This window comes from Struthio camelus, chromosome 4 (genome assembly GCF_040807025.1).
Source record: "Struthio camelus isolate bStrCam1 chromosome 4, bStrCam1.hap1, whole genome shotgun sequence".
Taxonomy (NCBI): domain Eukaryota; kingdom Metazoa; phylum Chordata; class Aves; order Struthioniformes; family Struthionidae; genus Struthio; species Struthio camelus.
In genome coordinates this window covers 17,805,327-17,832,762 of record NC_090945.1, presented here as the reverse complement: position 1 = coordinate 17,832,762, position 27,436 = coordinate 17,805,327, and the positions used below count along the sequence as shown (strand labels likewise).

Genomic DNA, 27,436 nt, shown 5'->3' with positions numbered 1-27,436 from the left:
TGCAGAAAAGAGGGAATGAGGCTAGTAAAGTCACCTGGAGGAAAACACCTAGGGAAAGAAATTCAGGAGAGTTGAAGTTTTTTTTAGAAGAAAAACAAGTACAACTAAAAACGATCTTAAAGCAGAAGAAAAGATGGATGTCTAAAGAGTTCTGGGTAATCACAGCAGGAATTTTATGAATGAAAATGAGTTATATGCTAACTAGAAATAAAAGTTTCTCTTGTTTTGGTGCATATGTAGCATTTATTATTTATTTATTTATTGCTCCTTCTCTCAATTTTTAGTCTGTAACTCTCATCATCTGTTTACTAATATTTTTCTAATGATCTAGCTTTGTCAAAGTCATTTATTTTAAATCCTTATATGGAACAGCCATAGTGATAAACTGGAATAATATTCTCAAATTCTACTTTTGTTCCTCTGATATCTATCTTGTGTTCTAGGATAAGCGTGTTTAACATATGTTTGAAGAGGAAAAGTGAGCTTCAGAGATTTCTTTTGTTAGATCATTATTCCAAGTGTAAACAGATGCATTTTTCCCAGGTCTTTAGCACTTCAGTGAATGGCAGGGAATAGCCTAATTTTTTTTTTTTTATTTTAAATAAATATTAGTTTTAATAGCTCTGATGAATTGTTTAATCAGAGTATTAGTCTTTTCCTGTGTCAAAACAGCTGGAATAAATGCAAACACACTTTTATTGGTTTCATGAATTATTCAAACAATTGTTAAATATGAAGATGTTGTTACATGCTGTTTAAAGTATATGCAGCTAAAATAAACATCCATGTTCTGTTGCTGACTCAGCATATATGCTAGCTTTAATGATGGCTGAGAAAAAGACTGCTTTGTTAGGTTGTCCTGACATAGTTTTAGTAGGCTTTTTTAGCTACGTTTGATTTCTGAAATCTTAGAAACCTCACTGAGCTAATTTAAGCATCTCTACCTCACCCTTGCTCCACGTCTTCTGCTCAATAAGTTGAAGAACAGCACTGTAATTCTTAAATAAACAGAAAAATCTAAAACAAAAGTTAGTTCATCCTTCAGTCATGTCAATTAGAAAATAAACTATAAATAAAAAAATAAATACCCCTGAAGAGTAATTAGTTACAGATACTGGAAATGTTTCCCAGATTTATGGTCAATGCACGAGTTACGTGTTAACCACAGGAACCCTCCAGTACTCCCTTTCCACCCTCCTTGTGCTCGCACATAGAGAGCTGGTTGCTCACACAGGAAAACTGGCTCGGGACTTTCTTAGCTTAAATAGACAAATAGAGGAGAAAAAGTAGTTTTCTAATTAGGAGACTGAAGCCATGAAATTCTTGAAACGCTAGCTGAATTAATACAGCACAGTATTGATTTTATGCAGTTTTAAAGAGACCAACAATCTTCTAAAGCCTGAAGACTGCATATTCTGCTTCACTGTCATGTGATGTATAAAAATTACCTGAACGCTCACTGTGCAAGTTTATGGTGTACTCTGCCTTAAACATATTTTATATTTGCATGGTGCTAGCAATAAAATAATTCATCGTCAGTGCAGAAAGAAGTGTTTACAATACTCCAGCTTCCTAGCTCTTGCTGTATATTTGTATTTATCATGGCCAAGATGAAATTCAAGGAGAGATCTGGAAGAGCACAGTTGATTTTGCCAGTTTTTGCAGAGTAACATGAGGGAAAAACGTGATAATACTTTAGAGATTTTGATGAATTGGCAGTGAAAGCTGGCACTGCTGACAGAAGGGAAAGCAGGTACCAGCAGTGGCGTATAACGCAAGTGCAGCTAAACTGGTAGAAGCTAAGCAGTGAAAAAACCTAAAAGTGAAGACAAGTAGTTTGTGGTTATTATTTCCATACAAAGAAAATTTTGCTTCTGTTCTTATACATATATTTGCAATTCTTCTTGTGATTTTGCATATTTGCACTTATTGAAAAACAACAAAGAATCCCTTTGCCAGTATCCAGCAGCTGTTAAAATCTTCACTTTTCCTTTCTGTTCCATTCCTTGTTGAAATGAATTATGTGACTTCAATTTATTCTCTAGTGAATAATATTTACCACATGTGACAATGTCTGCTTAGAAAAGGGCTGTATCCAGGGTAGCATATTCTAGCTCCTGAGGACTGTAGTCCCTCCAAGTCAGGAAGGGGATTGTAATTGATGAGGAAAAATAAGAAAAATCATATAATGTACAATAGCTGCCTGTGTTCGACCTGCTGTGTTCATACAGATTCCAGCAAGGGCTGTCTGTATCCTTTATCCCCTTAATACTAATGAATACCTTGCACTCAAAAAATAATAGAAAAAGAATTATTTTAGTTCAGTAGCTCCTTTCATTTCATAATCTTTTGCAGACACCAGTTAATAAAAAAAAAAAATCACAGCAGTAGCGCGCGGTAACTACGACGAGATGCTTGAAACGTAAAGTGGATTTCTCCAGGTTGGGGTATGCCCACGTCGGGGCCAGGAGCAGCATCCTTCCTCCCGAAGTCGCCAGGGGCCCATGGGATGATCTCTCCTTCCTGACGCACAGCATTCAGCAGTAGTTCATGAGCTAGTTATCTACCTGCAAGACCGACTTTGAAACTAACTGGAATACTCTGACCTAGAAATTCGTTTTATTCCCTAACTGCAGGGAAAACGTGCGATTCAGCAGTCAATTACTGCGAGTGCAACCCATGCTTCAACGGCGGGTCCTGCCAGAGTGGAGTGGACGGGTATTATTGCCATTGCCCCTTTGGTGAGTACGCTTTTCCTCTGCCATTCTTTATTTTTCTTTCCTATGGGAATATTTTTCAAACTCCCGTGTTCACGCTCACCTAAAACGAAACCTATGCCTTGAGAGTACGCGCGTAGGTCCCTACCCACGTTGGTCGTCTCCTGGCCCCATGGTTCCCCTGGGTACCTACAGAGCTGCAGCACGGGCAGGGATGTGTGTTTTCCTTCAGGAAGGCTTCCTGCCCTTCCAAGGGGACAGCCTGACGTTTCGGGGAGCGCAGCTGGCTCGCCCAGTCACTGCGGCTGCCATAGGTGATCCCTCACCCGAGGAGGTGGTGGGCTCCAGAGCAGGGCCTGCTCTAATTCCTAAAGTTAGACAGTTTTAGGAGTGCTAGAGAGTAAGAGAACCTGTAAATGACAGCAATTTTCTTGGTCCCTACACACTTCTAAAGTGCAAGGAAGGCATCGGTGCACGCCTTTGGGTGATGTTTCTGGGGTTTTTTTTTAAGTTTTTCTTTTGAGAAATTAAGTGATTTCACATGCGCAATTCATCAAAATATCTGTAGGCAAAGAATTGGTGAGTAAACCTATTGTTCTGCGAGTGAGGAGCACAGCATTAGATATTGGCACTTACTTTTGTATTTAGTAGATTTCATTAAAGAGCGTTGGAGAAGCCTTGACCAGATCGAGACAGCTTTATTAGTCCACACCAGTACCTGCCCATTAGATTTATTGTATGCTAATAAAGTTTTACGTTCCAAAGCCAGAATACAATTCCAAGAATAAAATCTGAGAAGCATACACGGTACTGTCAAAATAGTTTAACAATTACTAGAACTTCATTATCACAAATTTGTTTTGTGTAGTGAACCCAATTAAGATATAAAACAGCACAGATATTGTAAGGTATCTTAACATAGTTGCTGCAAGGTTGGTCCTGAATGTCAGAGTTGTCATTGTTCATATAGAAAACCATAAAAGTGAGTGGAATAGATAATTCAAAAACCAGATAAACCTGAGAAATCATCTACAGTGTTTTAAAACTACTAAAAAACCTTGCACAAAAGAATGGTTCTCAGTACACATTTGTAACTACCTTTGTACATATTTTTATATCTAACACATGGAATAAGTTCTTTATTCTATTTCATTTTCGACGTTTTTCTTTTCCTTAGAGTTTATTCGTTGCCTATATTTATAGTTGTAGTCCATTGTAAATGTAGCTAATGTTCAAAAATTAAGCATGTTTTTTTTTCTCGATGTGTCTGCAGTAAAAAAAACAACAACAAAGGAAGGTAATTGGCTAGAGAGAGCTGAAAAGAAACATATAGAATGCATCAAAATATTCAGATTAATAAAAATACTGAGACGGCATAATGGTTTTAGCACATATATGCTGTATGCTTATATCACAAGTATCATAACTGTATGTCATAAATTATAGCTAGTGATTGGGAAGCAGTTCAGAAAACACCCATATAGGGAAAAATAAGCTCAACTTGCAAAATTATTTACATACCTGGATTAACAAATTTGACGTAGTTCTCAAACTTGGCTTTTTGGTTTTGTGGAGAAACCACAGGGTCTAAATGACGTGTATCTTGTTTTTTAACAAAAGTAACCGTCTTTTTTTTGTGCATTGTTAATCATGAAATAGAAGCTTTTTAAAGAATCTTTGCATCATGAACCTGTCTAGAGCACATCAATACTTAGCTTGTTTCTCAGAGTACACTGAATGAGGCCGGAACTAACAGATGCAAGAATTTATTTTTCACTTTGCAGGTGTTTTTGGGAATCACTGTGAACTGAACAGTTACGGTTTTGAAGAGCTGTCCTACATGGAGTTTCCCAGTATGGATCCAAACAATAATTACATCTATATAAAGTTTGCCACTATAAAAAGTAATGCCTTAATGTTATACAACTATGACAACCAAACTGGAGAGCGGGCAGAATTTCTGGCCCTGGAAATAACGGAGGAAAGGGTGAGATTCTCCTACAACCTTGGCAGTGGCACGTACAAGCTTACCACAACTAAGAAGGTGTCTGATGGACAATTTCACACAGTTATTGCCCGGAGGGCTGGAATGGTAAGAAACGCTAAAATGATTATTAAAAAAAAGTTCAGCCAAGTCATTTTGGCTTCTGCACGAATTCAGAGGAACATAAAATTACTAACGTTGTATTTGCTAGCTGAATCTCCAACTTTGGATGAAAACTCCCACGTTTCTGTCTTATCCCAGCTGACTTGAAGACCGATAACGGTTAGTTTAGAATAATAACTAAAAATAATTTTAAAACATGCAGTGCCCTGCACTCTAAATGTGAAAAAAGAGAACCACAAATAATTAGTGAAATAATTTGCTACCCATGCAGCTAATTAACTGCTGCTGAATGCAGGGATGATTATTAGAGAAGACTAATTAACTGAAGTAACTGCACAAAGCCTCAAGAATAATTTACCTTAATGTTTGGAGAACAGAAGAAGGCAAACTTTGCATTCTAGGGATCTATGACCTCCTTAAGCTGGTTTACAGATTTTATAAATCTCGTCAGACTGGAAGCCTTTTTTTCACTCTATAACATATATGTAAAAATTAGGAAGGTGTTTATGGTGCTAAATTGAGAGGGTTTGGGGAGGGGGTGGAGGGGTTATTGCTTTTCTTTTCCCCAGAAAGCATCTGAGGGAAGGAATTCTGCCAAAAACTAGCCTGGGACAACTGATTGCCATATGCTTAGTAGTCTGACCCTTCTCCTGCCTTCATATTTTTTCCAGTAAATGTTTTCTATTCCTTTTCTCTCATTTTTTTTGATAATATTTCCAAAGCAGAACATAAACCAAATGCTCTTTGAGTTCAAGCCAAGCTTTTGGACTGCGCAGTGTTTGAGTTAGAAATGAAACCAAATATATTTGCCGCCCGTAATCTCATAACTATTGCCCAGCAGCTCCGTTTTCAGACAGATATGGCCAGGGTGTATGGAATCCTATATTCCTCCCATGTTTGAAATTAAAGTCACATAAGAATAATGTATGGCTGGGGCTCCACGCTTTGTTTTACGATTCAAGCCAGAAGTGATGTGGGGAATAAAAGAATAAACTGTTCTGCCCGGCTTGGCTCCTCCTGAATCCCAGGAGAGATTTCCCATCGCTAAATGCTGCAGAAGTCGGTGCCGCTGAGATGCAGCCCTTTTATAGCCGTAAGCGGCTGCTCGTAGGATGCGTCGCGCTGAAGGGCAGAGCATGCTCGCGTCGCGGCCGGGCTAGCGCGGCTGCTGCGTCAAGCTACCGTCGGGGCGACGTGTCCGCAGCCACAGATGTCCTCAGCGGAGCAGAGCGCTGCATTGCCGAATGGTCATTGATTCCCTATAGTAACGAGGCTGCTTTTCTCCTGGCTTTTCTGAGTGCTTCTTTACTCTTTTTTCTCCTAGAGAGTCTTGAGCCTGAAGCTGCATTTCAGCTAAATAACATTAGACCTGGTTTATCCTCTTTCCCATGTTTGACAGGGATGGTTCGGTCTTCAGCTGGATATGCAAATCCCGTGGGTGGGTGGGTGTTTATAAGGGTTATATATCCAAATAAGGTGAAGGATAATTGTGACGTTGGGTAATGACTTTGTTTTAATGTGCATTAACACCAGATACTTAATACTTTGGGATTCCAGCTTCCTGGTGGTAATGCTCAAAGGTGCACCTAAGTCTTGAAAGGCACCAAGTTCACATTTTAGCAACTAATTTGATATGATATTTGCATGGGAAAGGTTTACGTGCCTAAGTGTAGGAGTGCATATTAAAAATTGCAACAAATAAATGAAATACACTTAAGAGCAAACAGATCAGAAAAATGTGGGTGTGCCAGAGTTCTGGACTTCAGAAGAAGAGATAACATAGAAAGGACTTTTTAAAGAGATTTAAGGTATGATTGCCTCAAACTGAAAGCAGTCAATTAAGGCAAGCTTTACCTTTGTGTGGCTTTTCTGTTTAGACCTTCTCAGTAATGTCGGCTGTTTACAAACAACAATATGTGAAAAGAATCGCCTTTGTCTTAGACATTTTGTCTGCAGCAGAAATATCTCCCAGGTGTCCAAAAATGTATAAAATAACCCCCCTTCAGGATTTTAAATCTGTCATTTCCTACAGCACAGTGGGATTTTATCGGAAACTGGTAAAATCATTAAGTTGTCAGTCCTGAGATATTGCAGAGTGACAGGATAGAAACTCTCATAATGTGGCAAGGTAACCGTAGAGCAATGCCTAAGTAACAAGCAGGAACATTTGACTAACATTAGAAAATAAATTGTATGAACTCTGGTCCAAGTAAAATATATTCTCAAATATCTAGACCTTCAGCTGGGGTTGTAGCTTGGCTTTCAAAATGCATAGCAGTGTAAGTTAGGGAGATTGCATTGATTGAGCTAAGAACAAAAAACTCATTTCATTTTTGTTGTTGATATTCTGAAGGAAAATATGTATGCCTGTGATGGCATACAGACCAGTCAGCTTATTATTCTTGCTATGAATTGTTTCATTTACACAGGGCATATAACGAGCTTTGGAACTGCAGACTGCCACGTCTCAGAAGTAGTCTGCTCATTAGATATGAGAGAAGTTCAAGATAAACGTTCATTAAAAATGTAAAGCGAACAATTTAGGCATAGTGTAGGACATGGTTTAGGACTGAGACCTATGAATTCATTTGGTCAATGCGACGCATCAGCTCATGGTAGATACTTAGAAATAGCATGAAGGCTCTGGAGGGATTCCAGCAGGACATTGTTAGTAGTGAGTGAACTTAGTTGCAGGCAAGAAAAAAAGCCGTTACACAATAATGACACCCTGATAGCTGTTGCTGTTTGTTCAGCTCCTGCAGAGTTACCTACACCAAAATGTAGACCAAAGCAGTTTTGAGAAGTAATGTTTGATTTAAATTTGCCATAAAACTCTACCACACATCTAGTTGTAACATGAGAAGCTGATATGTACAACTTGCGGATTATGTTTATTTTTTTTTTGAAAATTTGACTTGAGGAATAACTACCCTTCAGTTTTGTTTTTCAGCACATCTGTTATTAATAAATTACTGTGGGCAAAATTCTTTGCTAAATAAAAAATAAAAACCAGTTAAAATCACCAGGAATTGCTTAGTGAAAGCTTTGGTTAGCCCTTTAGTATAGAGATTACAAATAAATGTGCCATGTTTCACTGTAGTGTATGTATTACTGAGATTATTAATGAGGCAAGTCCATTGTCTTAGGATTGATGGTTTTGAGGTAATAATAAATTGAAGAGAGAGACTGCTCTGCGTACTCATGATGCCCAGTACTTCTGTGAACGTTGGTTTGGCCCAAGCGTACATATCCTCGTCTTTCACTGCTATCAGGGTAGGAGAAATACGTCCCTTGTGACGTATCGGCCTCAGGGGTTGCCTTAGTCCAGCACACAGAACAGGTACAAAAGGAGTGGGAAGACTGTAATAGATCTCAAGGTAGAAATTTCAGAGTTACAGAAGAAATTCAACAGAAGAAATGTTTGAGATGGTATCTATGACCTAGTAGGACATGAAGGAGAACTTCCTCCTTGTTCTGGTGCCCTCAGGTCATCATTTCTGTATGTTTGCTCAGGGTTTTTTCAGGCAAATGGAGCAAGTGAGATAAGATCTCCATTCAGATATTAAAAACTTTTGGTTTTAGGGGGATTTTTTGAGGGAGAAAAAGGAGAGGGAGGGAGAGGGAGAGAGGGGGGCAGACAGAGAGGGAGGGAGAGTGATCTGTTTGGGTTATTATGTCATTTTTAGCTAGTAATCTTAGTGTTTGTACTCCCAGCTTTTGTAACATGCTGTTTATCCAGTTTGAACAATGTTTTTAATGCCATGATGAGACCCATGAAGGAATGCCCACTGTCTTAGGCAGGAGTAATCTCTCTGTTCAGATAGAGAGAAGGATACAGTATGAGCCAAAATAACTGCAATTTCAAAGGGTGAAGCCAACAAACACACAGAAACTCTACTCAAATCTGAAAACTGACTCTTTGTATGAACCCACTGATTAACTCTCTGTCTATCAGTATCCATATCTCGGTATTTGCTCTGTTAATGCAGAATTTAGTTGATCAGTGTCTCTGGAGTGCATTGAAATCATGAGTGACGTATAAGTGCTCCGTTCTAGCCAAGCCTTTGGTACAATATATTTAATCATAGATGCTTAATATGATTGGGATCTACAACCTTGTATTCAACATATTTGCATGTATGGCTTTTGCAGGCGGCATCACTGACAGTGGATTCCTGCTCTGAGGATCAGGAGCCAGGCTATTGCACTGTTAGCAATGTAGCTGTTTCTACTGACTGGTAAATAATAATAATTCTTTTTTTTTCCTTCTGTAAAATAAAATGTAAAATGAAAAATCTCCCTTTAAAATCAGAGAAAATTGGAATAATGATTACATGCCCTTAGCCCAATCCTGAGCAAGGGATAGATACATAGGCTTTAGTCCTTCAAGAGACATTTAAAGGTGGGTGTCATTTCCTCCCATCTTCTTTGCAGAAGCAAATTAAATTCTCTACATATCCTGCTACTCCTTGCTACCCTCCAATTCAGGCTGTATTCCCATAGTGCATAAGGCAAGGATTTTATTCAGAAACCCCTGATTCCTGAATCCCTCTCTGTCCCCAGCTCAGGGAAAACATGAGAAATGTACAACTCTGTTCAGTCTGCTCAGAGATGTAAATGGGACTAGGAGGATATGACTTAGCCACAGACCTTAGCTGGTACTTACAGCTCCTTTGTTGTCATCGCTATCTTTTGTCTGATGTTAATTAACTGATTTTTCTGGCTCTTTTATAGGACTCTTGATGTACAACCAAATCGAGTTACTGTCGGTGGCATCAGATCTGTAGAGCCAATCCTTCAAAGGAGAGGACAGGTGGAAAGCCATGATTTTGTGGGCTGTATAATGGAGTTTGCAGTCAACGGACGTCCCCTGGAACCCAGCCAGGCTTTGGCAGCTCAAGGAATCTTAGATCAGTATGTCTGCTATATATGGTATCAAATGGACAGCGTTTACAATAAAGGAAACTGGCAGGAAAGTTAGGTGCTATTCAGTTCAGACACCTTCAGATATTTCTTGTAAAAAACGAGTGTAGAAGTTATTCTAAAGAATGACAAATTTGGGAAGAAACTGAATTTGGATAAGAGGTTCACTAAAGATTTCAAAGACTTCAAAAAAGCAGCATCGTTATATTTATATTGCAATTTGTTGTTAATGTTGCTTTCCAGGCTGAAATAGAGTAGCCCTGTTATTCAGTTTCTTTATAAATTCCACCTGGATTTGAGTGTACTCATATGCTTCACTAAACCTCCACCCCCTCTTATTTCTTTTTAATGCTCAATCTCTGTTCTGTCACTTTGCCTCTCAAGTATCACTGAATTTCCCTCATATCCTCCAAGTGGTCTTTCAGAAATGATTGAATGGCTGAGTCATCTTGGTTTTTTCCGTCACAGTATTTGAAGTCACAGTTGTAGCAGTAATGTCAGTCAGATGTCCAAATTTGCTAGCTCACCCTTCCTCTTTTTACTCCAGGTTCGCGTTGTTCTTTCTGTGAGGTCTCCTGAGGTCTGCAGTGTAGAGAGCCCTAACAGAGTTGTTTCTTCTCTTGCATAACAAATAAAAATTTCACTCTCCCTGAATTCTTTTCCCTTTCAAAAATTGCAATTGACACTGGAAACTGGGATCCATTTAGAAACATGAGCTGTCTGAGGGGAAGAGCCTTTCAGTTTTTGCATCTCCGTGGGAAAGAAAGGCGCTATCGTTCACATGCATGACCCTTTTCAGCATGTTTGCTCTGTTTATTTGTACGCACGTTCCTCAGTATCTGATTTTCTGGTTTGTTTCAGATGTCCAAGATTAGAAGGCGTTTGTACAACTAGCCCTTGCCAACATGGTGGCACCTGTGTTGATCACTGGTCATGGCAGCAATGTCATTGCAAGGATGGACTGACAGGAAAGCACTGTGAAAAATGTATGTGGAGAGTTTCACTGTCTTTCTGTTCACTGCACAGCTAACTGAATGATTTCACCAAATGCAGTTAGAGTTTTTATGTTCAGGTGCACAGGATAATGAATTTTATAAAATAATGAAAGCGTGCAGCATACTTGCCTCTTAAATAACTATGAAAGAAAAGTCCATGATGGACTGCTGTCCTTACTTGAGTTAAAAATAACAGCATGTACATATACCATGTTTTCATGCATATATATTGCATTTCAGATAACTTGCATGCGTTTAGAACTACTGTTTCCTGGTAATATGTAATCAGTAACCAGGGTAAGGCTATCCCATAGCAGGAGTTAGTCTGCTGTGGGGAGGTAGGAAGGTAGGAGAAAGGCCCCTGGGATAAAGAAATCTTTAGGGAAAATTTTCCCGTGTGTGAACATTGTGTGCATGTGCCCAGGGTTTCTCTGAACTGTAGGCTTTCTTTTTATCAAACGATCATCAGATTATATGCATGAAAATATAGTAAATGTGAGTAAGTGAAAGCCATTCATACTTTTAAAGATATCTATAATTATTCTGGGGTTATTAACTTGCATACAGATAGCTCTATAAAGCGATACAGGATTGCCTAGGAGAGCAAGGTTGATTTATTTACGTGTAGTGTAATGACTGTTCTTTAAAAGTCATTTAATTATGTTCATGTAATAGGCTTTGTTTTCTCACATGTTCCATTATTGTTTTGCTGATTTATGTGCTTTTATTGTACTTATTTACAAAAGAATTTTGCCATTATTTTAACAGTATTTGGTAGTCGGTGCTTTGCCATTTTCGCTATTCTTTTTGTGCCAGACCTAAAGGTCTGCTAATGTAACAAATAGTCATTATCTCTGCCCTGAAGAGCTTACAGTTCAATATATCATGAAAACCCTGCCTGCAGTAATGGAAATAGTAACATCCCTGGGAAGGAATTGTAGTTCGGAGAGCCAAATTTTTTCCCCTACTCCCTCACTTGTTCCCTAGCGAGTTTTAATTTACTATTGACTGATACCAGCAGTAAATTATTAGCACACTCCCACTCTCAGACACATATTCTGGTTCAAGCCAAAGAGTAAAGGGGCTGAAGTTGTCATTCAGTCCTGCTCTCCCCCACTGACCTGTGCTGATCTTGATTTCTTCCCTGAAGAAAATAGTTATTACTAGGCAGATAGTGACTGTAGCTATAACGCACGGCGTACTCAGTGCTTTCCCCGTCTTTGTCCCAGACGTTACTGCCGACACTGCCTTATCGCTAGAAGGCAAAGGACGACTTGACTACCACATGAGCCCAAATAGGAAGCGAGAATACGTGATGAGGCATGGTACTAGAGGTGCCAGCCTGGGACCCCTGAACGTGGACCGCTTGGAAGTGAAATTCAGGACAAGAAGTGAGAATGGAATTTTAATTCACATCCAGGAAAGCAGTAACTTCACTACTGTGAAGGTAAGATTACAGCTAATGCTAAGTTTGGGTTGACTGGACAGCCTCATGGATAGTCATCAAAATCACATTTTTCCATTACCCTTGCTGTTTCCTTTATAAAATATTAGGTCTTTAACTAAGGCTAGGCACTGCTCCAGTATCATTCATCTTCTCAACAATTCCCTTGCTATTTGCCAAGGTATCAGAAGATCTTGATGGTTTTGTATCTAATCAGTTTTGTCTAGGCTCCAAATGGTGACTGTTTTAAGGCAGCTGGAACGCTATTCATTGCCATTCTTCTTATCGTCATTAAGTTACACTCTGCAGAGCAAATCATTTCATTGTTGGCCTTTTATCTTTTGATTTTTCAGGCCTCGAACGCAAACCCTCCTCAAGCTAGCAAACAAGTGCCAAAATGTTTTCAGGAATTCCTACTAACATGGCTCGTCCTTATCAAATTAGGAAGTAAGAAATAACCTGAATTCATTAAGGCACCCATAGACCAATGTCAATATTATAATTATTTTGAGATATGTAGCTAAATTAATGCTTCAAATGCCACACAGTTGTTTTTCCCAAGGGTTCATTGCTGCAGAAGTTACCTTTCTTAGGAGAAGGCGATGGTTGAGTTCCTGGCTGTGACTCAGCCCACTTGCTCATAACTCTAAATGAGTACAGCAGTGATGTTGGCAAGCCCCTTTATTGGGTAGGTGTAAGCTCCAAGTTTCCTTGACTGCTGTAAGGCTTTCCAAGTTTTTTTCTCAACTGTTAAAGAAACTCATACAGAAATTCACACTTTATAAGCTTCAGCCCCACTGATACTGTCCACCTGCCTGATTCCTGTCCTGATCAGAGGTACGTAGCTTTCCTCACACACTAGCTGCTTTTAAGAAACCAGCCTGTGTTACTTCAGTGGCATAAACTTTTACCACATCATTTGATAGGAAGGTTCTGTCTCTTAGTCATATTATCTGATAAGATCTCATTATTTTGAGTTCTTGAGAAAAAAATACTACCATTTTCTCCCTAGTAAAATTTGCTCCACAAGTGTTAGTAGGGGGAAAAAAAAAAAAAAAAAAAAGCCCGGCTCTGTAAGGACAAGTTGCTGAGGTTAGTCTAGTAACATACGTAGCAGTTTAAGAAAGGAGAGGTAACTTCACTGTACTGATTATTGCCGAAAAGTTCCCAGTTGATGCTAGTCAAGGAAGCTGAAGGTCTGTGTGACTACAGCGTTTGCCTGGTTGTCCAGTCTGTTATGGGAATTTCAAAACAGTTTAACGTACGTGCAGTATCACCAGTGCCTATTTCTCTGAAAATGGCAGATTTAGAGCCTGACCTTCAGCCTGTCAACCTCCAATTTTCCTGTGGTAGCATGATGCGAAGGCATTTCGGCTCTCAGGCTGCAGAAGGTGGGAGCTGGGGATGGGGAGCCCTCGAGTCGCGTCCCATTGCGAGGTTGGGACGCATCCGGGGCGCTGCCTGCACCCGGTGTGGGAACGGAGCAGGGGAGGCCTGGAGTAGGCGTCACGGTGAAAACCTTCCACCTCAACACAGAGCCCGTAGACTTCAGTGCAACTAGCTTACTCTTAGGGCTCTTTGACATCTCAGACGGCTCACGGTTCAGAAGATCAGCTTTAGGGACTTCTGTTGACAACATTTTTGTTCAGCTTCAGAACAGACAATTTTGTGTCTTGATTTCTGGGTCTTCTAATACACTTGTTATTAAAAATGTGTGCATTCAGTGAAAGCCTGCATATGTTTTTAATATTAAACTGCACTAAAGAAAAACTACAAGCACTGTGACTACCTACCTGACTCCATTTTTTTTCCTCTTGTAGTTAACAAGTTTCCTCTTGTAGTTGATATAACTGGAATTTGGATAAAATTAGAGAAGCAGTAATAAATTAGACATTTTGAGCCTGCAAGTAGATAATTTATTAAACAGTAAATGTAATTCCCTTCCCCCAACCAAGAACTCCAAGCCCAGAGAAATGAGCTTTTCTTTATAATATAAGGAGTTCTTTAATCCAGTGAAGATACAAAAACTGGCAGATTAAAGAATGAACAAATTCAGATGGGAAATGACAAAAAAGTAGAGGATTCCTTATTAATAAAGCTTTTCAAGTCACAGCTGATTTTCTTACAAATAATACATGTTGCAACTAATTCTGACGGAAGTAATGAGATAAATACGATAGTTTAAAGGTGAAATTGTTTGCTTTGTCTTAACTGAAAATCTTATCTGAAATCAGGTCACGTTATCATAATTTTAGCCATGAGATCTATGAATCTTTAGGCTAGAGAATGTGGATTACTCCTTACCTCATTAGATATGCTAACATAGACACATATCAAGTTGCAGGAATGAACTGGAACACACTTCACTTGAAGGGTATCTTAGCCAATGCACTATAAATGTGTGAAGGCTAGTGCATGTATTTCAGAGCAACAAGAAGCAATTTGTTCAGTAAAGGAAACGCAAATTATTAGTGAAGTTGAATCATCCTTGTATTTGGGAAAGTGTTTGCTTTTGCTTTAGTAGTTCATGCTTTTCATTAAATCCCACCTATCGATTTCTCTGTCATTTAAATAAAACCTGGAAATGGGTTTTATGCAGTATTATCAGCATCAGCCATTTGTTTCAAATTTAGAAATAAGTTGTGCTTCAAGGATCCAAGAATAACATTCCTTATTTTTTCCTGGTTGAAGAAGTCATGAACCACTCTTCTCTCTGGAAATTTTATTTTCTAAACACCACTAGTATATCTTTTATGAGTCTGTTAGCATTAGCCATGTGCAATTGTAAAGAAACAGAGCTAGTGCTTAAGAGCCATAAATCACTATGGAATGGATCAGTTGTTGTCCGGTAAATAATCATGCGGTTCTTCTACAGTGTGGAATTAGAAGTTACAGTTTTAATCTTTCCATAGGCCTAGAGTATTTTGTCCAATATGGTTTATTTATTTTTTGCCTACATAACAGGCCAAAAATAGAAGGCATTATTTTCATGAAGCGCGAAAGGCAAAATAAAGCTAACAGAGCAGATAAAAAGACACAAACATAAAAAAAATACATATAGATACATATTCTGCCCAGCTACTCTTTTTACAGATACTTTTGATCCTGTAAATGGTGTTTGATTTGTTATAACAGAGTCTGTGCGGCTGCATTTCCAAATATGGGATTCTCTTTGTGCAGTGTGATACTTCAGACATGTGCCACCTGTGTTGGCCAATACCAAAAGCACCCTATCTTTTAGGGAGAGCTTTATCAACGACTTCCCAAATAATACATTTCAAATACTCTGAATTATGTTGTTTAAAAATGAAGTGTATATGTATCTTAACCGTTGTGCTTCTTGCTCCAAATGGAATATGTACTAGATACATGCAGTACAGGCTGCTGCCAAGACATGAGCACGGTCTTAAAGCCGTATTAGAGCTGATCTGTATGACCAAAGTCCTTAGCTTCCAGTACTAAAGAAGTAAATCTAGAGCATTTAGCAGTTTCTGGCAGCTAGAGACAAGAGCCATTGTGTCTTGTAGCCATTGTGTCACCTCGCGGTTTTTCCCAGGTGAAGATTTTTCTTCTTGGAACAAAGCATGTGAGACTTGCAGAGCTTTCAACCAGCCTCTGGCTTTAACCGTCCCTCGAACATTAGCATCGTGATTTGTGAATGGGTATGATCAAGCATGCAGACTAACAGGGACAAGTATGGAAGGAAGTAGGCAATAAGTTGAAGAACCACCCTAGGAAGTGTATTCTTCTGTTACTCTTGACACCTAGCATGCAGCTCACAAGTTTGTACAACCATTGGGAGGTCAGCTAACACAGCAGGCTGTTACGTGGTATATGAGAAGTGTGCTTTTCTTTTTTGAATGAAGTTTCACTGCTATATTTTTCACTCCTTTATCTTAAATGTAGAATTTGCACTAATGAGTTCATTACTACCGAGCTAATAAGAGGTTGAAAGTCCTGCATGTCATGAGTCAGTAGGATCCTGTGGCTTCATTCATAGAGAAAGAGCTAAAAATTTTATCGTGGAATTGAATAGTGCCTTTTTTCTAACAGTTTAAAATGAGGTTGCTCAAATAAGCATCTTTTGAAAACTCTCACAAAAAGATATACCTAACAACTCTTTGGAAAGATTTCTAAAATAGACATGTTTTTTTCCACAAAATGCAGATTAGAAGCAAAATCTGATAGGAGACTGGAATCTTGATCAAATCCTGACATTCCTTATATGTTCTCACTGTGTCATAATGAAAACTAGATGCAAGTTCTTTGGACAAGGACAACATGTATTTACTGTGCAAAGCACTTACCACATGTTGTTAGAGAAGAAGATTAAAGATTAATCTCATTAAAGAAGAAGGAAGAATTTGTCTTTTTTATTGGTTAAAATGTTGTGTGCATGCCCAATTTCTGGTTTCTCAGTGGGTTTTTCTCTTATGAAGTGTGACTGGATGGCAAATTCTAAGTTTTCTAAAGACTGGTTGTATTTAATTTAGGGTGTATATTTAGTGCAAAATAATAAATTAATATTTTTAGTACAAAATAATTTGGCATGGGGGAAAAAATACACCCAGGCTTCCTCTTACAACTGAAGCCATGTGCTACTGTAATGGTATTGAATAAGCCATTATATTGGTCATATGTATGCATGGGAGGAAGGGAATATGTGGAGTATGTCAGTATAATTTTTAAATGATGCATTTTGCTTTTTCCTGATCAGATAAAAGGTGGGAAAGTGCATTACATATCTGACGCTGGAATTGCTGGGAAAGTGGAAAGGAATATTCCTGAGGTCTACACGGCAGATGGGCAGTGGCATTCGGTGCTCCTTGAGAAGAACGGCTCCAGCACGCTTCTGTCTGTCGACAGTGCTCATAGCCGGGACATCCTGCACGTCACACAGGACTTCGGTGGGCTAAATGTTCTTACAATATCTTTGGGAGGAATCCCACCAAGCCAACCTCTCAGGAACACAGTTTCAGGTATTTTTTTTTTCCTTAATACATTGCACATAAACATATTTAAATAGATAAACTCATGTGTATTATATGTATGTATAAAGGATCTCTGTTTGCTTAAAGGTAGAAAACACTGTAATTCTTTATCAATAACTCATATTCTTCCATGCTTAGTCAAGAAAGTTCCAATTTGAAATTACTTTAACGTGGCCGAGTAAGGATTGTAAACTTTGTGCAATCTTCTGCGTTTAATATACGCTGCAGCCTTGTTACTTTCAAGCGCAGCTCTTCCGTCTGAAGGGTTTTTTGGAGAGGAGGGTGGGTTTGCTTGCTCGTCTGTTATGTGAATCAGTGGTTGTATAGTTCTGTTACGCTAGTGACAGAAGAAAGGATACGTTTTTTACCTTGGTCAGAATCTGGAAAATCAAGCCAAATCTTTTACTCAGGCAAAAATGCTAAACAAGAACTTTGTCTCTGTAGGGATTTGGTAAGTACTACAGGATTTAGCCTGTTATTTATATGATTAAAATATTTTCTGAATCTCTACTTCCTCCTGCTAACTGCCATCAAATCAAGAAAATAATTTTTTTTTTTTGAGCAACAGAAATGAAGTGCAATAAGGAGCCAGCCACCTTCTGAATAACATCTAACTGCTAAGAAGTAAATCAGTCTCCCTTAAGAGTTGAAGCAACTATCTTAGGCCCTGGCAAAAGTAATAGATAACATTGACTTGATATTATTCCCCCAGTCATAAGTAAAGATGGAGATGATTTTCAGCTACAAACTGAGATATTCCAGACAATGCAGGCAGAGGTTCTTAAAAAGTTTTTATATTGAAAAATCTTCCTAACTTTAAGGATTATCACCAGATAAAGTAACTTTCAATGGTACAGATTCACAGTTCACATTTTCTGACAGTTTCCAGTGTAGACAATGTTATCTGTGCATTGTGAGTTAGTATGAAATGTGGTATGAAATCATATGAACCCGATGCTTACCTTTACTCTTTTTACATGTATATTTTATGAGCAGCATATGCACAAAGAGTAAAAGAGGCTGTAGCAAAGCTAAGACAAAAAAAAATTGAGGACAGTAACTTCTCACCTAGTGCCTAGCGCTGCAGTAGACAAATTATGAATGTCTGGCTTACGTTAGGAATGTACAATCCAAAATCTCTTATTTATATGATGTTTTCTTAATATTGGATTACATTGTGTATGACATACCAAGGATTTACAAGAGGGAGATATAAAACTCTGCGTGAACTCAGATAGTCAAAAATGTCTGAAATACTATTAAAGGCAGACAGAAACGTACATGGATCCCAGTTTCAGGGATGTGAAACCAGTCTGTCCAATAATGTCTTCAAGCCCAGATAGACTTGACAAAATCTCAATTGCTGTGTATCGTATCACTGGTGAAAAGAGACCACCAAGAGTGATGCAAGCTAATCCTCCGTTTTGCGTGGTCTCCTACCTGAGCCTAAATCCTCAATTTCCTCTTTATTCAGAAACGCAAGAACAGGAGAAAATGAAAATGTAAGTAATGCTGAAAGAAAACACACCTCTTTCAGAGTGGAAATAATACAGAAATAGCATGCTTGCAAAACTTAGGCCCTTGTATGTCCCCTAGCACTGTTTGACTTGCATCTCTTAGCAAAACGTATCTGACATTGATACGCGCTACTATTTCACTGCTGACGTCAGAGGTTGGTCACGTTTTAAATCAATATCCTTTAAAGATGACAAATCCTTAATACCCCCTCAAACAAGCTGAGCGTATTTGCTATTTCATGACAGAGTCAATATTCATAGCATTTATCTCTGTGCTGAGCATTTTTATAGACGTTTCCACAGTTATTTATGGAGTTAGCATTAATAGTGGCTGTTCTTCCATTCCAGCAATGTGTTGACACAGATGAAACTGTCTCCGACACGAATGTCGCATGGAATATTTGCTCCTTTTTATTCTTTCACCCAAGTGCAATGCTTCAGAACCTGAGCAGTGGCGTTTTCCTTCTCCTTATCAATTATATGTATTGTGTTATGTCTGATACAATTTGGTCTTGAATAGTACCTTCCTGTAAGCCTGGCATCTCCCGTGACGTTCAGTCAGAAGCTAAGGAGAAAAGAAAGATGCTTCTTACACCATGTGTTGTGCCTATGGCAATTGAGAGCATAATTTACGAATGAATTTGTGCGTACCATTTAGTCGCAGCTCTGAGTAAAGGTCAGCAAAAAAGTGGCACTAGCCTAAAATCCTTGCAGAAGGGATTAAGTCTCAGGAACACAGAGAATTAGAGTTATTAAGCTGGCAAAAGGCTCCATTTTCCTGAGACCTCACACACAACTACACAAAGGCCAGGGATAATCCACCTCCGTGTGCTCTCACGGCACTGAAACTCTGGGTCACAAATGATAGGGGACTGCTGCAATCAAACTATGGGAAGTTTAGAAAAAGGTCATTTTAGATTCAGAGACATGAAAGGATTGCTGTGAACGTCGTGTTTCCTAGCGCAGTAAGACGTGAGGCTTAGCTGCAGCACAATAGACAACATCAGTTCAGAAATGGGGAAACTGGGAAGAGCTCAAGCAAAGGAAAATGGCTAGCTCAAATTTTTTGCTGCCGTGGCGGAGCCAACCGTGAAAAAGATTCTCTAGTCTGGATGATAAGAGTTTTTAGAAATATGGCAAAAGTAGGAAAAAAAATTGAAGTTAAGCCATTTGAGGGAATGTTTGTTCAAATTAATTTAAACACTTTAAATACCAATTAAATGGATGTTTTCCTGCAATGACCATTTGAATTCCTGGCTTATTTACTGAGGAATGGGGCCTTGTGTTTAGCTTCAGTGAAATGGGGCTCTAAATTGAAAATTAATTGAGTCAGTTTAAGGATATATTTTTAGAAAATATGTTTCTGCAAAATCCAACTGTTTGCTCATTGGACATTGCTCTTTGGCAAAATCATTACTTAGCATTTTGTCAAAATAATTTTACTTTGAGGGGAAACTATTTTAAAATCAAGATCTAACGACATAAACCTTCAGGCTTCCTTTGATGAGTCTAAGTGCCGGAAAGGCAAGCTACAATCACAGGAATATCCCTTTGCATTGCAAAACTCAGATCTAGTCTGGTCACTGAGCGACAGAGTTGAGTTCATGTGCGAGTGACCTGTTTTTACCCAAAATGCATTTTTTTCATTTTATTTTGTATTTTTTTAATTGATTTGAACTTTATTCCCAGTTTCTAAGCTTGAGGTAGCTATTTCCTAATCTGACCGTCGTTCTCCCTCCCATGCAGCATCTATAATTCTTAAGTCAGATCAACATTTCAAACTACATGTAGGTTTCTGCTTAAAATTGCCTGGTTTATTAAATTTAGTGAAAGCAGTTGGGGTGCAAAATGTTTTTTGGGGCTTCTAGAAAGCAGGACGTGTTCATTTCAGCATCTTCAATCCAATTTTTGGTACGTTTTATTTATTCGGCTAAGAGTATTTTTGTGGCTTTGAAATGTTACTAATGGCCAGCTTCAGAATTCTTATTTGGCAAACTTAAGAGAACTAAAAGCTTTTTCAGGATATTTTGGTATCGCTTACGTAAGCGTCGTGCATATATCTTCAGAGAAATTACTCTGTTAAACTACGATCAAACTAATTGTGTATTAATCACAATGCAAAGTAAAAACCTGGGGAAGCAACGGTATGCTTAGTACACCCAAGATTTACTTGGGGAAACACAGAGGCTTCCTGTGTGTGACTGATAGCTTATAGCATGATTTATCCTGAACGCTGATTAAAACGCGTCACCAAATAAAGGCTGTAGCCTCCACTGTAGCCTTGGGTTTTCTGTTTTGTTGTTTCTGTGCTTGTATTTAACCTTTCGTTTCAGGGGCCAAGATATGTGCTCAAATCTTCTATTCTGCTGATTGTACGATTTTCCCTTTCGCGTAGCTGCGATGCCCTGAGCGTTTCCTTCACATCTGTTGACTGTGAATACTCTGTGTCCAGGTCCTAAAGTGGCTGTTTTTTTTGTTTTTTTTTTTTTCCCCCTTTTCTCCTAGGATTTGATGGCTGTATTTCCTACATCAAGTATGGTGGAGAGAGCCTTCCCTTCGCTGGCAAGCACAGCCTTGCCACTCTATCCAAAACAGATCCCTCCGTGAAGATTGGCTGCCGAGGCCCCAGCGTGTGCGCCAGCAATCCCTGCTGGGGCGACCTGATGTGCATCAATGAGTGGTACGCGTACAGGTGCGTTCCCCCGGGAGCCTGCGCCTCCAGCCCCTGCCAAAACGGCGGCAGCTGCGAGCCCAGCGGGCACGCGGGCTTCGCCTGCAGCTGCCCTGAGGCGTACACGGGACGGACGTGCGAGACGGTGGCGGCTTGCCTGGGGATCTCATGCGCCCCGGGCCACGTGTGCAGAGGTGGACTCAACGGAGGTCACGCGTGCCTGCCGTCCCCGCACCCCGCCGAGCTGTCCCTGCCCCTCTGGGCCGTGCCGGCTATCGTGGGCAGCTGCGCGACGGTCCTCGCGCTGCTCGTTCTCAGCCTGATCCTGTGCAATCAGTGCAGGGGAAAGAAGGCAAAAGCGCCAAAAGAAGAGAAGAAAACCAAGGAGAAGAAGAAAAAAGGGAGCGAGAACGTCGCGTTTGATGATCCTGACAATATCCCACCCTACGGGGATGACATGACGGTCAGGAAGCAGCCTGAAGGGAACCCAAAGCCTGATATAATCGAAAGGGAAAACCCGTACCTTATCTATGACGAAACAGACATCCCGCACGCGCCGGAGACGATCCCCAGCGCCCCGCTGGCCTCCCCAGAGCCCGAGATAGAGCACTATGACATTGACAACGCAAGCAGCATCGCCCCGTCGGACGCGGACATCATCCAGCACTACAAGCAGTTCAGGAGCCACACGCCCAAGTTCTCCATCCAGCGGCACAGCCCGCTGGGCTTTGCCAGGCAGTCCCCCATGCCCTTGGGTGCAAGCAGCTTGACTTACCAGCCCTCCTACGGTCAGGGGTTAAGGACAACTTCCCTGAGCCACTCGGCGTGCCCTACTCCCAACCCCCTGTCTCGTCACAGCCCCGCGCCGTTCTCCAAATCGTCGACTTTCTACAGACACAGTCCGGCGAGGGAGCTGCACCTTTCGATAAGGGAGGGCAGCCCGCTAGAGATGCACAACGACGTCTGCCAGCCCGGCATTTTTAACTACGCCGCTCGGCTGGGGAGGAGAAGCAAGAGCCCGCAGACCATGGCAGCTCACGGCTCCCGACCGGGAAGCCGCCTGAAGCAGCCCATCGGGCAGATTCCTCTGGAGACTGCTCCTCCTGTGGGGCTGTCCATCGAAGAGGTGGAGAGACTGAACACCCCTCGCCCGAGAAACCCCAGCATCTGCAGCGCTGATCACGGCCGCTCGTCCTCCGAAGAGGATTGCCGCAGGCCTCTGTCGAGAACGAGGAATCCGGCCGACGGCATTCCCGCGCCCGAGTCGTCCTCCGATAGCGACTCCCACGAGTCTTTCACGTGCTCGGAAATGGAGTACGACAGGGATAAGCCCATAGCCTACACCTCCAGGATGCCCAAGCTGTCCCAGGTCAACGAGTCCGACGCGGACGACGAGGACAACTACGGCGGCAGGCTGAAGCCGAGGCGGTACCCCGGCCGCAGAGGGGAGGGTGGGCCTGTGGGCGCGCAGGCGGGGGCCGCTGGCGCTGCCGAGGGCGCGCTGCCCGGGAAGCTCGGACAGCAAGCGGGAAACTTCAACTGGGATAACCTGTTGAACTGGGGCCCAGGCTTTGGGCATTATGTGGATGTTTTCAAAGATTTGGCATCGCTCCCCGAAAAAACAGCAGCAGCAGCAGCAGCAGCATCTGAAGACAGCAAAGGTGGTACAGCCAAGGCTCTTCCCAAGGATGGGGAAGCAGAACAGTACGTGTAGGCTTTATATCCGGGTGTTGTCCCAGTGCAGAACCGCGGAACGGTCGAACCATTACATGGTTGTAGGAAAGCCGAGGTCAGCATTCAAACCCCAGGCCAGTCCGGTTGGAGGAGACTTTAAAAATAATAACCATTATGCTGCTGAAACAGACTTAAAACGTTTTTAATTTAATTACGCTTGGATGAATTTATTTCTCCTGCATGCATTGTATTTGAAAACAAGATATCCAGCATGCAGCTTTTTTAAAAGGGTTTCCTATTTACCATTGTTTGGTTTTTGATTCTTAAATTAATAATGCTTTGTTCTGAAAACGAACTAATTTTTTTTTTATTGTGAAGGATGTGCATATTGTCTCCAGCTACTAACCTGTTTTACAATGCAAGAGTATTGAGGGATTTCATTTTCCTTAAGAAGTGCACAGAAGAAGGATGGCGAATGAAGGAGTTACAGTAGTAAAGTGTCTCTGAAAATGTAGTTACCATATCCTGCAGTTGCTCATATGTAAATTTTAAGGAAGAAATCAGCTTGAGTAATTGCTGGCAGCAGTGCTGTAAGTCTTATTCCGTACAGGAGGTGCTAGAAGCAGCTCAAGCTGGTCAGCACTTTAGGAGTTTTTCTCTTTTCAGCTTGTTTGTTTTTTGCGGGGGGAGGGGGCAGGCCTTGGGGTTTTTTTTATGTTTTAGTTTGTTTTTTTTTTTTGACAAAGTTGTGTGAGAGCTTCTGAATCTCTGTGGAATATTTTGGGATGCTTAACTCCCCCCCCCCCCCCCCCCCCCCCCCCCCATCCCCAGTGCCTCCAGTCGGAGTGGAAAGATTGGCATTTGTCAGCTCGGATCAGCGGGGCAGCCTGGCTCACAGCAGCAGTGTGGTCAAGGGGAGCAAGAAGAAAAAAGCAGGTAGCCGCATCTGTTGGCCTCTAACCTTCACTGTGCTGCTGACGCAGTCCGTGTTTCTCCCCAGATTTCGTTTTCCCATCTGTACTATGGAAAGGTAGTAATAACACTTACCTACCTCACAGGGGTGTTGTGAGGACTAATTAGTTAACTCGTCTAAAGTGCTTAGACATTATAAAGCACTATAATAACTATTATCATAATAATTATTAAAGCACTGCCTAGCCTTTGTGACCTTGGAGTGGCATTTTTCTGCATTATACGATTTTCTATGATGGAAAAATTATTTATTGTATAGAAAATTACTGCACTCTAGCATTTTGGAGCGGATATGAGGGAAAACTACTTGTAGACTCATTAATGTAGCTTACTATTTGTCCCGAATTCCCTAAAGTTTTAGGTTACGTAGAACTTCACCAAGTCCTTACATCTTCATGCAGACCTGATGAACCTATCATACGGTGTAAAAACGTCAAATTTTTTTTTTTTTTTTTTTTACCTAAGCTGTGTTTTTTATATCAATATTTTCCTATGCTGAATAGTTTTCTTACTTTCAGGGAAGGTAAGAAAAATACTTTTTTTACATTTGTTACTTATGTAACATCCATATTTTTCACATTTTGATAAAATTGTAACATACTGTATGCTTTCTACTTGTAAATGCCAATAATAGAATTAAAATATTTATTTAAAATCTTTAGTGTGTGTTATTGGAAAACTTTTTTCTTTTTCTTCCTCTGTTTTCACTCCTCAATCTTCACTTTTACTAGCTTTTTTTTTCCCTTCAGAAAATGGGCCTTAAGTATCAAGTTGATGGTGTAAAATACACATTCAGAGTTCAATCATGGTGAAGCCAGCACTTGCATCACTGTAGAAATTAAATTAATCTCTCTGCAGTTTAGTTAACTCAGCAGTGCACAAGCCCAGTGCACTTCTTGAAGTGTGGTAGGGCGGTTCTTTGCAAAGGAACAAATTTTGGCAGGGAAGTGGGAAGCTTTCACCATGTCCCTCTTGTGTTTCATCAGTGACCTTGATGCGTTCAAAAAGAAGCAGCCTTCGCTTTTCTCCGGGAGATGGAAAAGTGGTATTTCTGCAGCACTGTGACGCTGTTGGACCTGAGATAATGTCTAGAAGTATTAAATCTGGTCAAGGGAGGTGATCTTCCCCCCCTACTCAGCCCTGGGGAGGCCTCACCTGGAGTACTGTGTCCAATTCTGGGCTCCCCAGTACAAGAGAGACATGGCACTCCTGGCGAGAGTGCAGCGGAGGGCTGCTAAGATGATGAAGGGACTGCAGCATCTCTCCTATGAGGAAAGGCTGAGAGAGCTGGGACTGTTCAGCCTGGAGAAGAGAAGACTGAGGGGGGATCTCATCAATGTGTACAAGTATCTGAAGGGGGAGTGTCAAGAGGATGGGGCTGGACTCTTCTCCGTGGTGCCCAGCGACAGGACGAGAGGCAATGGGCAGAAACTGAACCACAGGAAGTTCCATCTGAACCTGAGGAAAAACTTCTTCACTGTGAGGGTGACAGAGCACTGGCACAGGTTGCCCAGAGAGGTGGTGGAGTCTCCTTCTCTGGAGATACTCAAAAGCCATCTGGACACAATCCTGGGCAATGTGCTCTAGGTGACCCTGCTTGAGCAGGGGGGTTGGACTAGATGATCTCCAGAGGTCCCTTCCAACCTCAACCATTCTGTGATTCTGTAAATCTACTTTCAAATAGATTTCTAATAACATCATAATACTGTTTTAGCCCGTAGGAGAATACAGGTAACAACTGGTTTTACATTTGTTAACCAAGACTTCCAACTCCTTTCAAATCTGAAGGTTTCCCTGTGTAGATAGTTTCGAGTGTGAGAACAGGCGCTTTCTTTAATAAAGCAGCGGTCGTACAAAAGTAACTACACATTCTTTAATATTTATCAAAAAGCAAGTCAAACTTGGACAACTTGCTGGAGAATGCAAACAATGAGAAACTCAAGACTGCAGGCAAGAGCTGAGCTCCGAGGTTATCATTTGCATTAGTGCTATTTTATTTAAAGACCTTAGAAAATGGTGTGCAGTTCTGTACAAAGAATAACAATGCAGGTTTTCCTTGTTTGTTTGAGAGTTTTTTGGTCAGCTTGTCTCTGAACCAGCAATGAGGAACTGACGCTCTCTGGCTAAAAACGCTGCTGGCTTCATCTTGCCCCACAATAGTGAAAAGAAAATGGGCCAGAGTAGTGCAGATTTGTATATAAGTAGTTTCATCTGAAATAACAAGAGATCCACAAATGATTTCTCAGTTTCAGAAGCTGCTGTAATTAAACATCTGTTAAAAAGCTGTATGTTTAGTTTGACTATTATACTTTAATACAAACTGTACCACATCCAAGTAGTGATTTTAATAACACATGAAAACTTTAACAAATGGAATCTTTTGAATGTACCCAAACATACTGAGAATTGCATTATGCCCGTTAAGCATTCTGAGTTTATCAATATAGTTTCTTGAAGGAAAATAATATGCAACGTGGGCTTATATAAAATTTATGGCATACCAATTTGTAGTTATCAATTTGTAGTGCATTATTCTAAATTCTCCTTTGGCACTATGACAGACAAAAGTCTATTTTGCTGATTTCCTTCATTCCCTGTTTCTGAAAAGCACAAAGATGGTTTTGACATTTAACTGCATGATCCGTTTCTGCCTTTTTTTAAATTCTTTAATTAGGTGAATTAGAACAGGGCTGCAAGTGAATCATGTGAAACACTCATCCGAAGTTGTTAGGGAATAACTGTGAGGAACGCAGAGGGAGCTGCAGAATTCCCCCAGTTCATCACCAGAACCGCACAGTTCTGTTTGGAAATCTGGGACAGATTATAAATCACAAATAATCTGGAAACAAAAACAGTCTGCGCCGTTGTCCTTTTCTTCTCACTTCAGTGCTCAGGCGCCTTCAAACACATCACATGTCAGTAATTTGACTTAAAGTGACCAATCTTCCTGCAGTCAAACGAGATCATACTGTTGCTAAAAGCTGTACTCTCGCTTGACTCTTTGCAGGACGTGGTTGCTGGTTCACGTCATCAGCTGCATAGAAGAAAACTTATTACTGGATGTTGTACACATGTTACTTGGGGCATAGAATCTGCACATCTGCCATTTTAAAATTGTCAAAAGAGGCTTTTTAACTTCTTTTTTAAATAGAAGATGCTAAGGTAATTTACAAATAAGAAGTTAAATATTTTACAGTGAGCAGTGAAATAATTTTTGGATAATCTAAAAACAGAATGACTGCAATGTAAAATTAGTGTCTTGTGTAACTCTCAGAGGTAAGGAAAGTTACTCCTTATGTCTCTCTATTTCCTATCATTAACTCAGCGATTAAGGAACAGTAATTCAATGCCAAGGAGATCGTTCCTGTCCTGTCATCAACCATACGTCTTTCTGAATAAAGTCCTTTGTGCATCTCCACAGCGAG

The 27,436-nt window shown here is 40.5% G+C and overlaps 1 protein-coding gene across 1 annotated transcript in view; it reads left to right on the top strand.

Moving 5' to 3' along the window:
• The window catches only part of FAT4 (FAT atypical cadherin 4), a 149,589-nt gene extending 124,918 nt beyond the window's left edge, over positions 1 to 24,671 (top strand). Inside the window, exons 10-17 of the mRNA XM_068941030.1 lie at positions 2,637 to 2,741; positions 4,502 to 4,809; positions 8,977 to 9,062; positions 9,559 to 9,738; positions 10,609 to 10,733; positions 11,972 to 12,189; positions 16,904 to 17,165; positions 21,200 to 24,671. Coding sequence (XP_068797131.1) covers positions 2,637 to 2,741; positions 4,502 to 4,809; positions 8,977 to 9,062; positions 9,559 to 9,738; positions 10,609 to 10,733; positions 11,972 to 12,189; positions 16,904 to 17,165; positions 21,200 to 23,079 — 3,164 coding nt within the window. The 3' untranslated portion in view covers positions 23,080 to 24,671. The remainder of the gene's footprint in view (positions 1 to 2,636; positions 2,742 to 4,501; positions 4,810 to 8,976; positions 9,063 to 9,558; positions 9,739 to 10,608; positions 10,734 to 11,971; positions 12,190 to 16,903; positions 17,166 to 21,199) is intronic.
• The last annotated feature ends 2,765 nt before the right edge of the window (positions 24,672 to 27,436 follow it).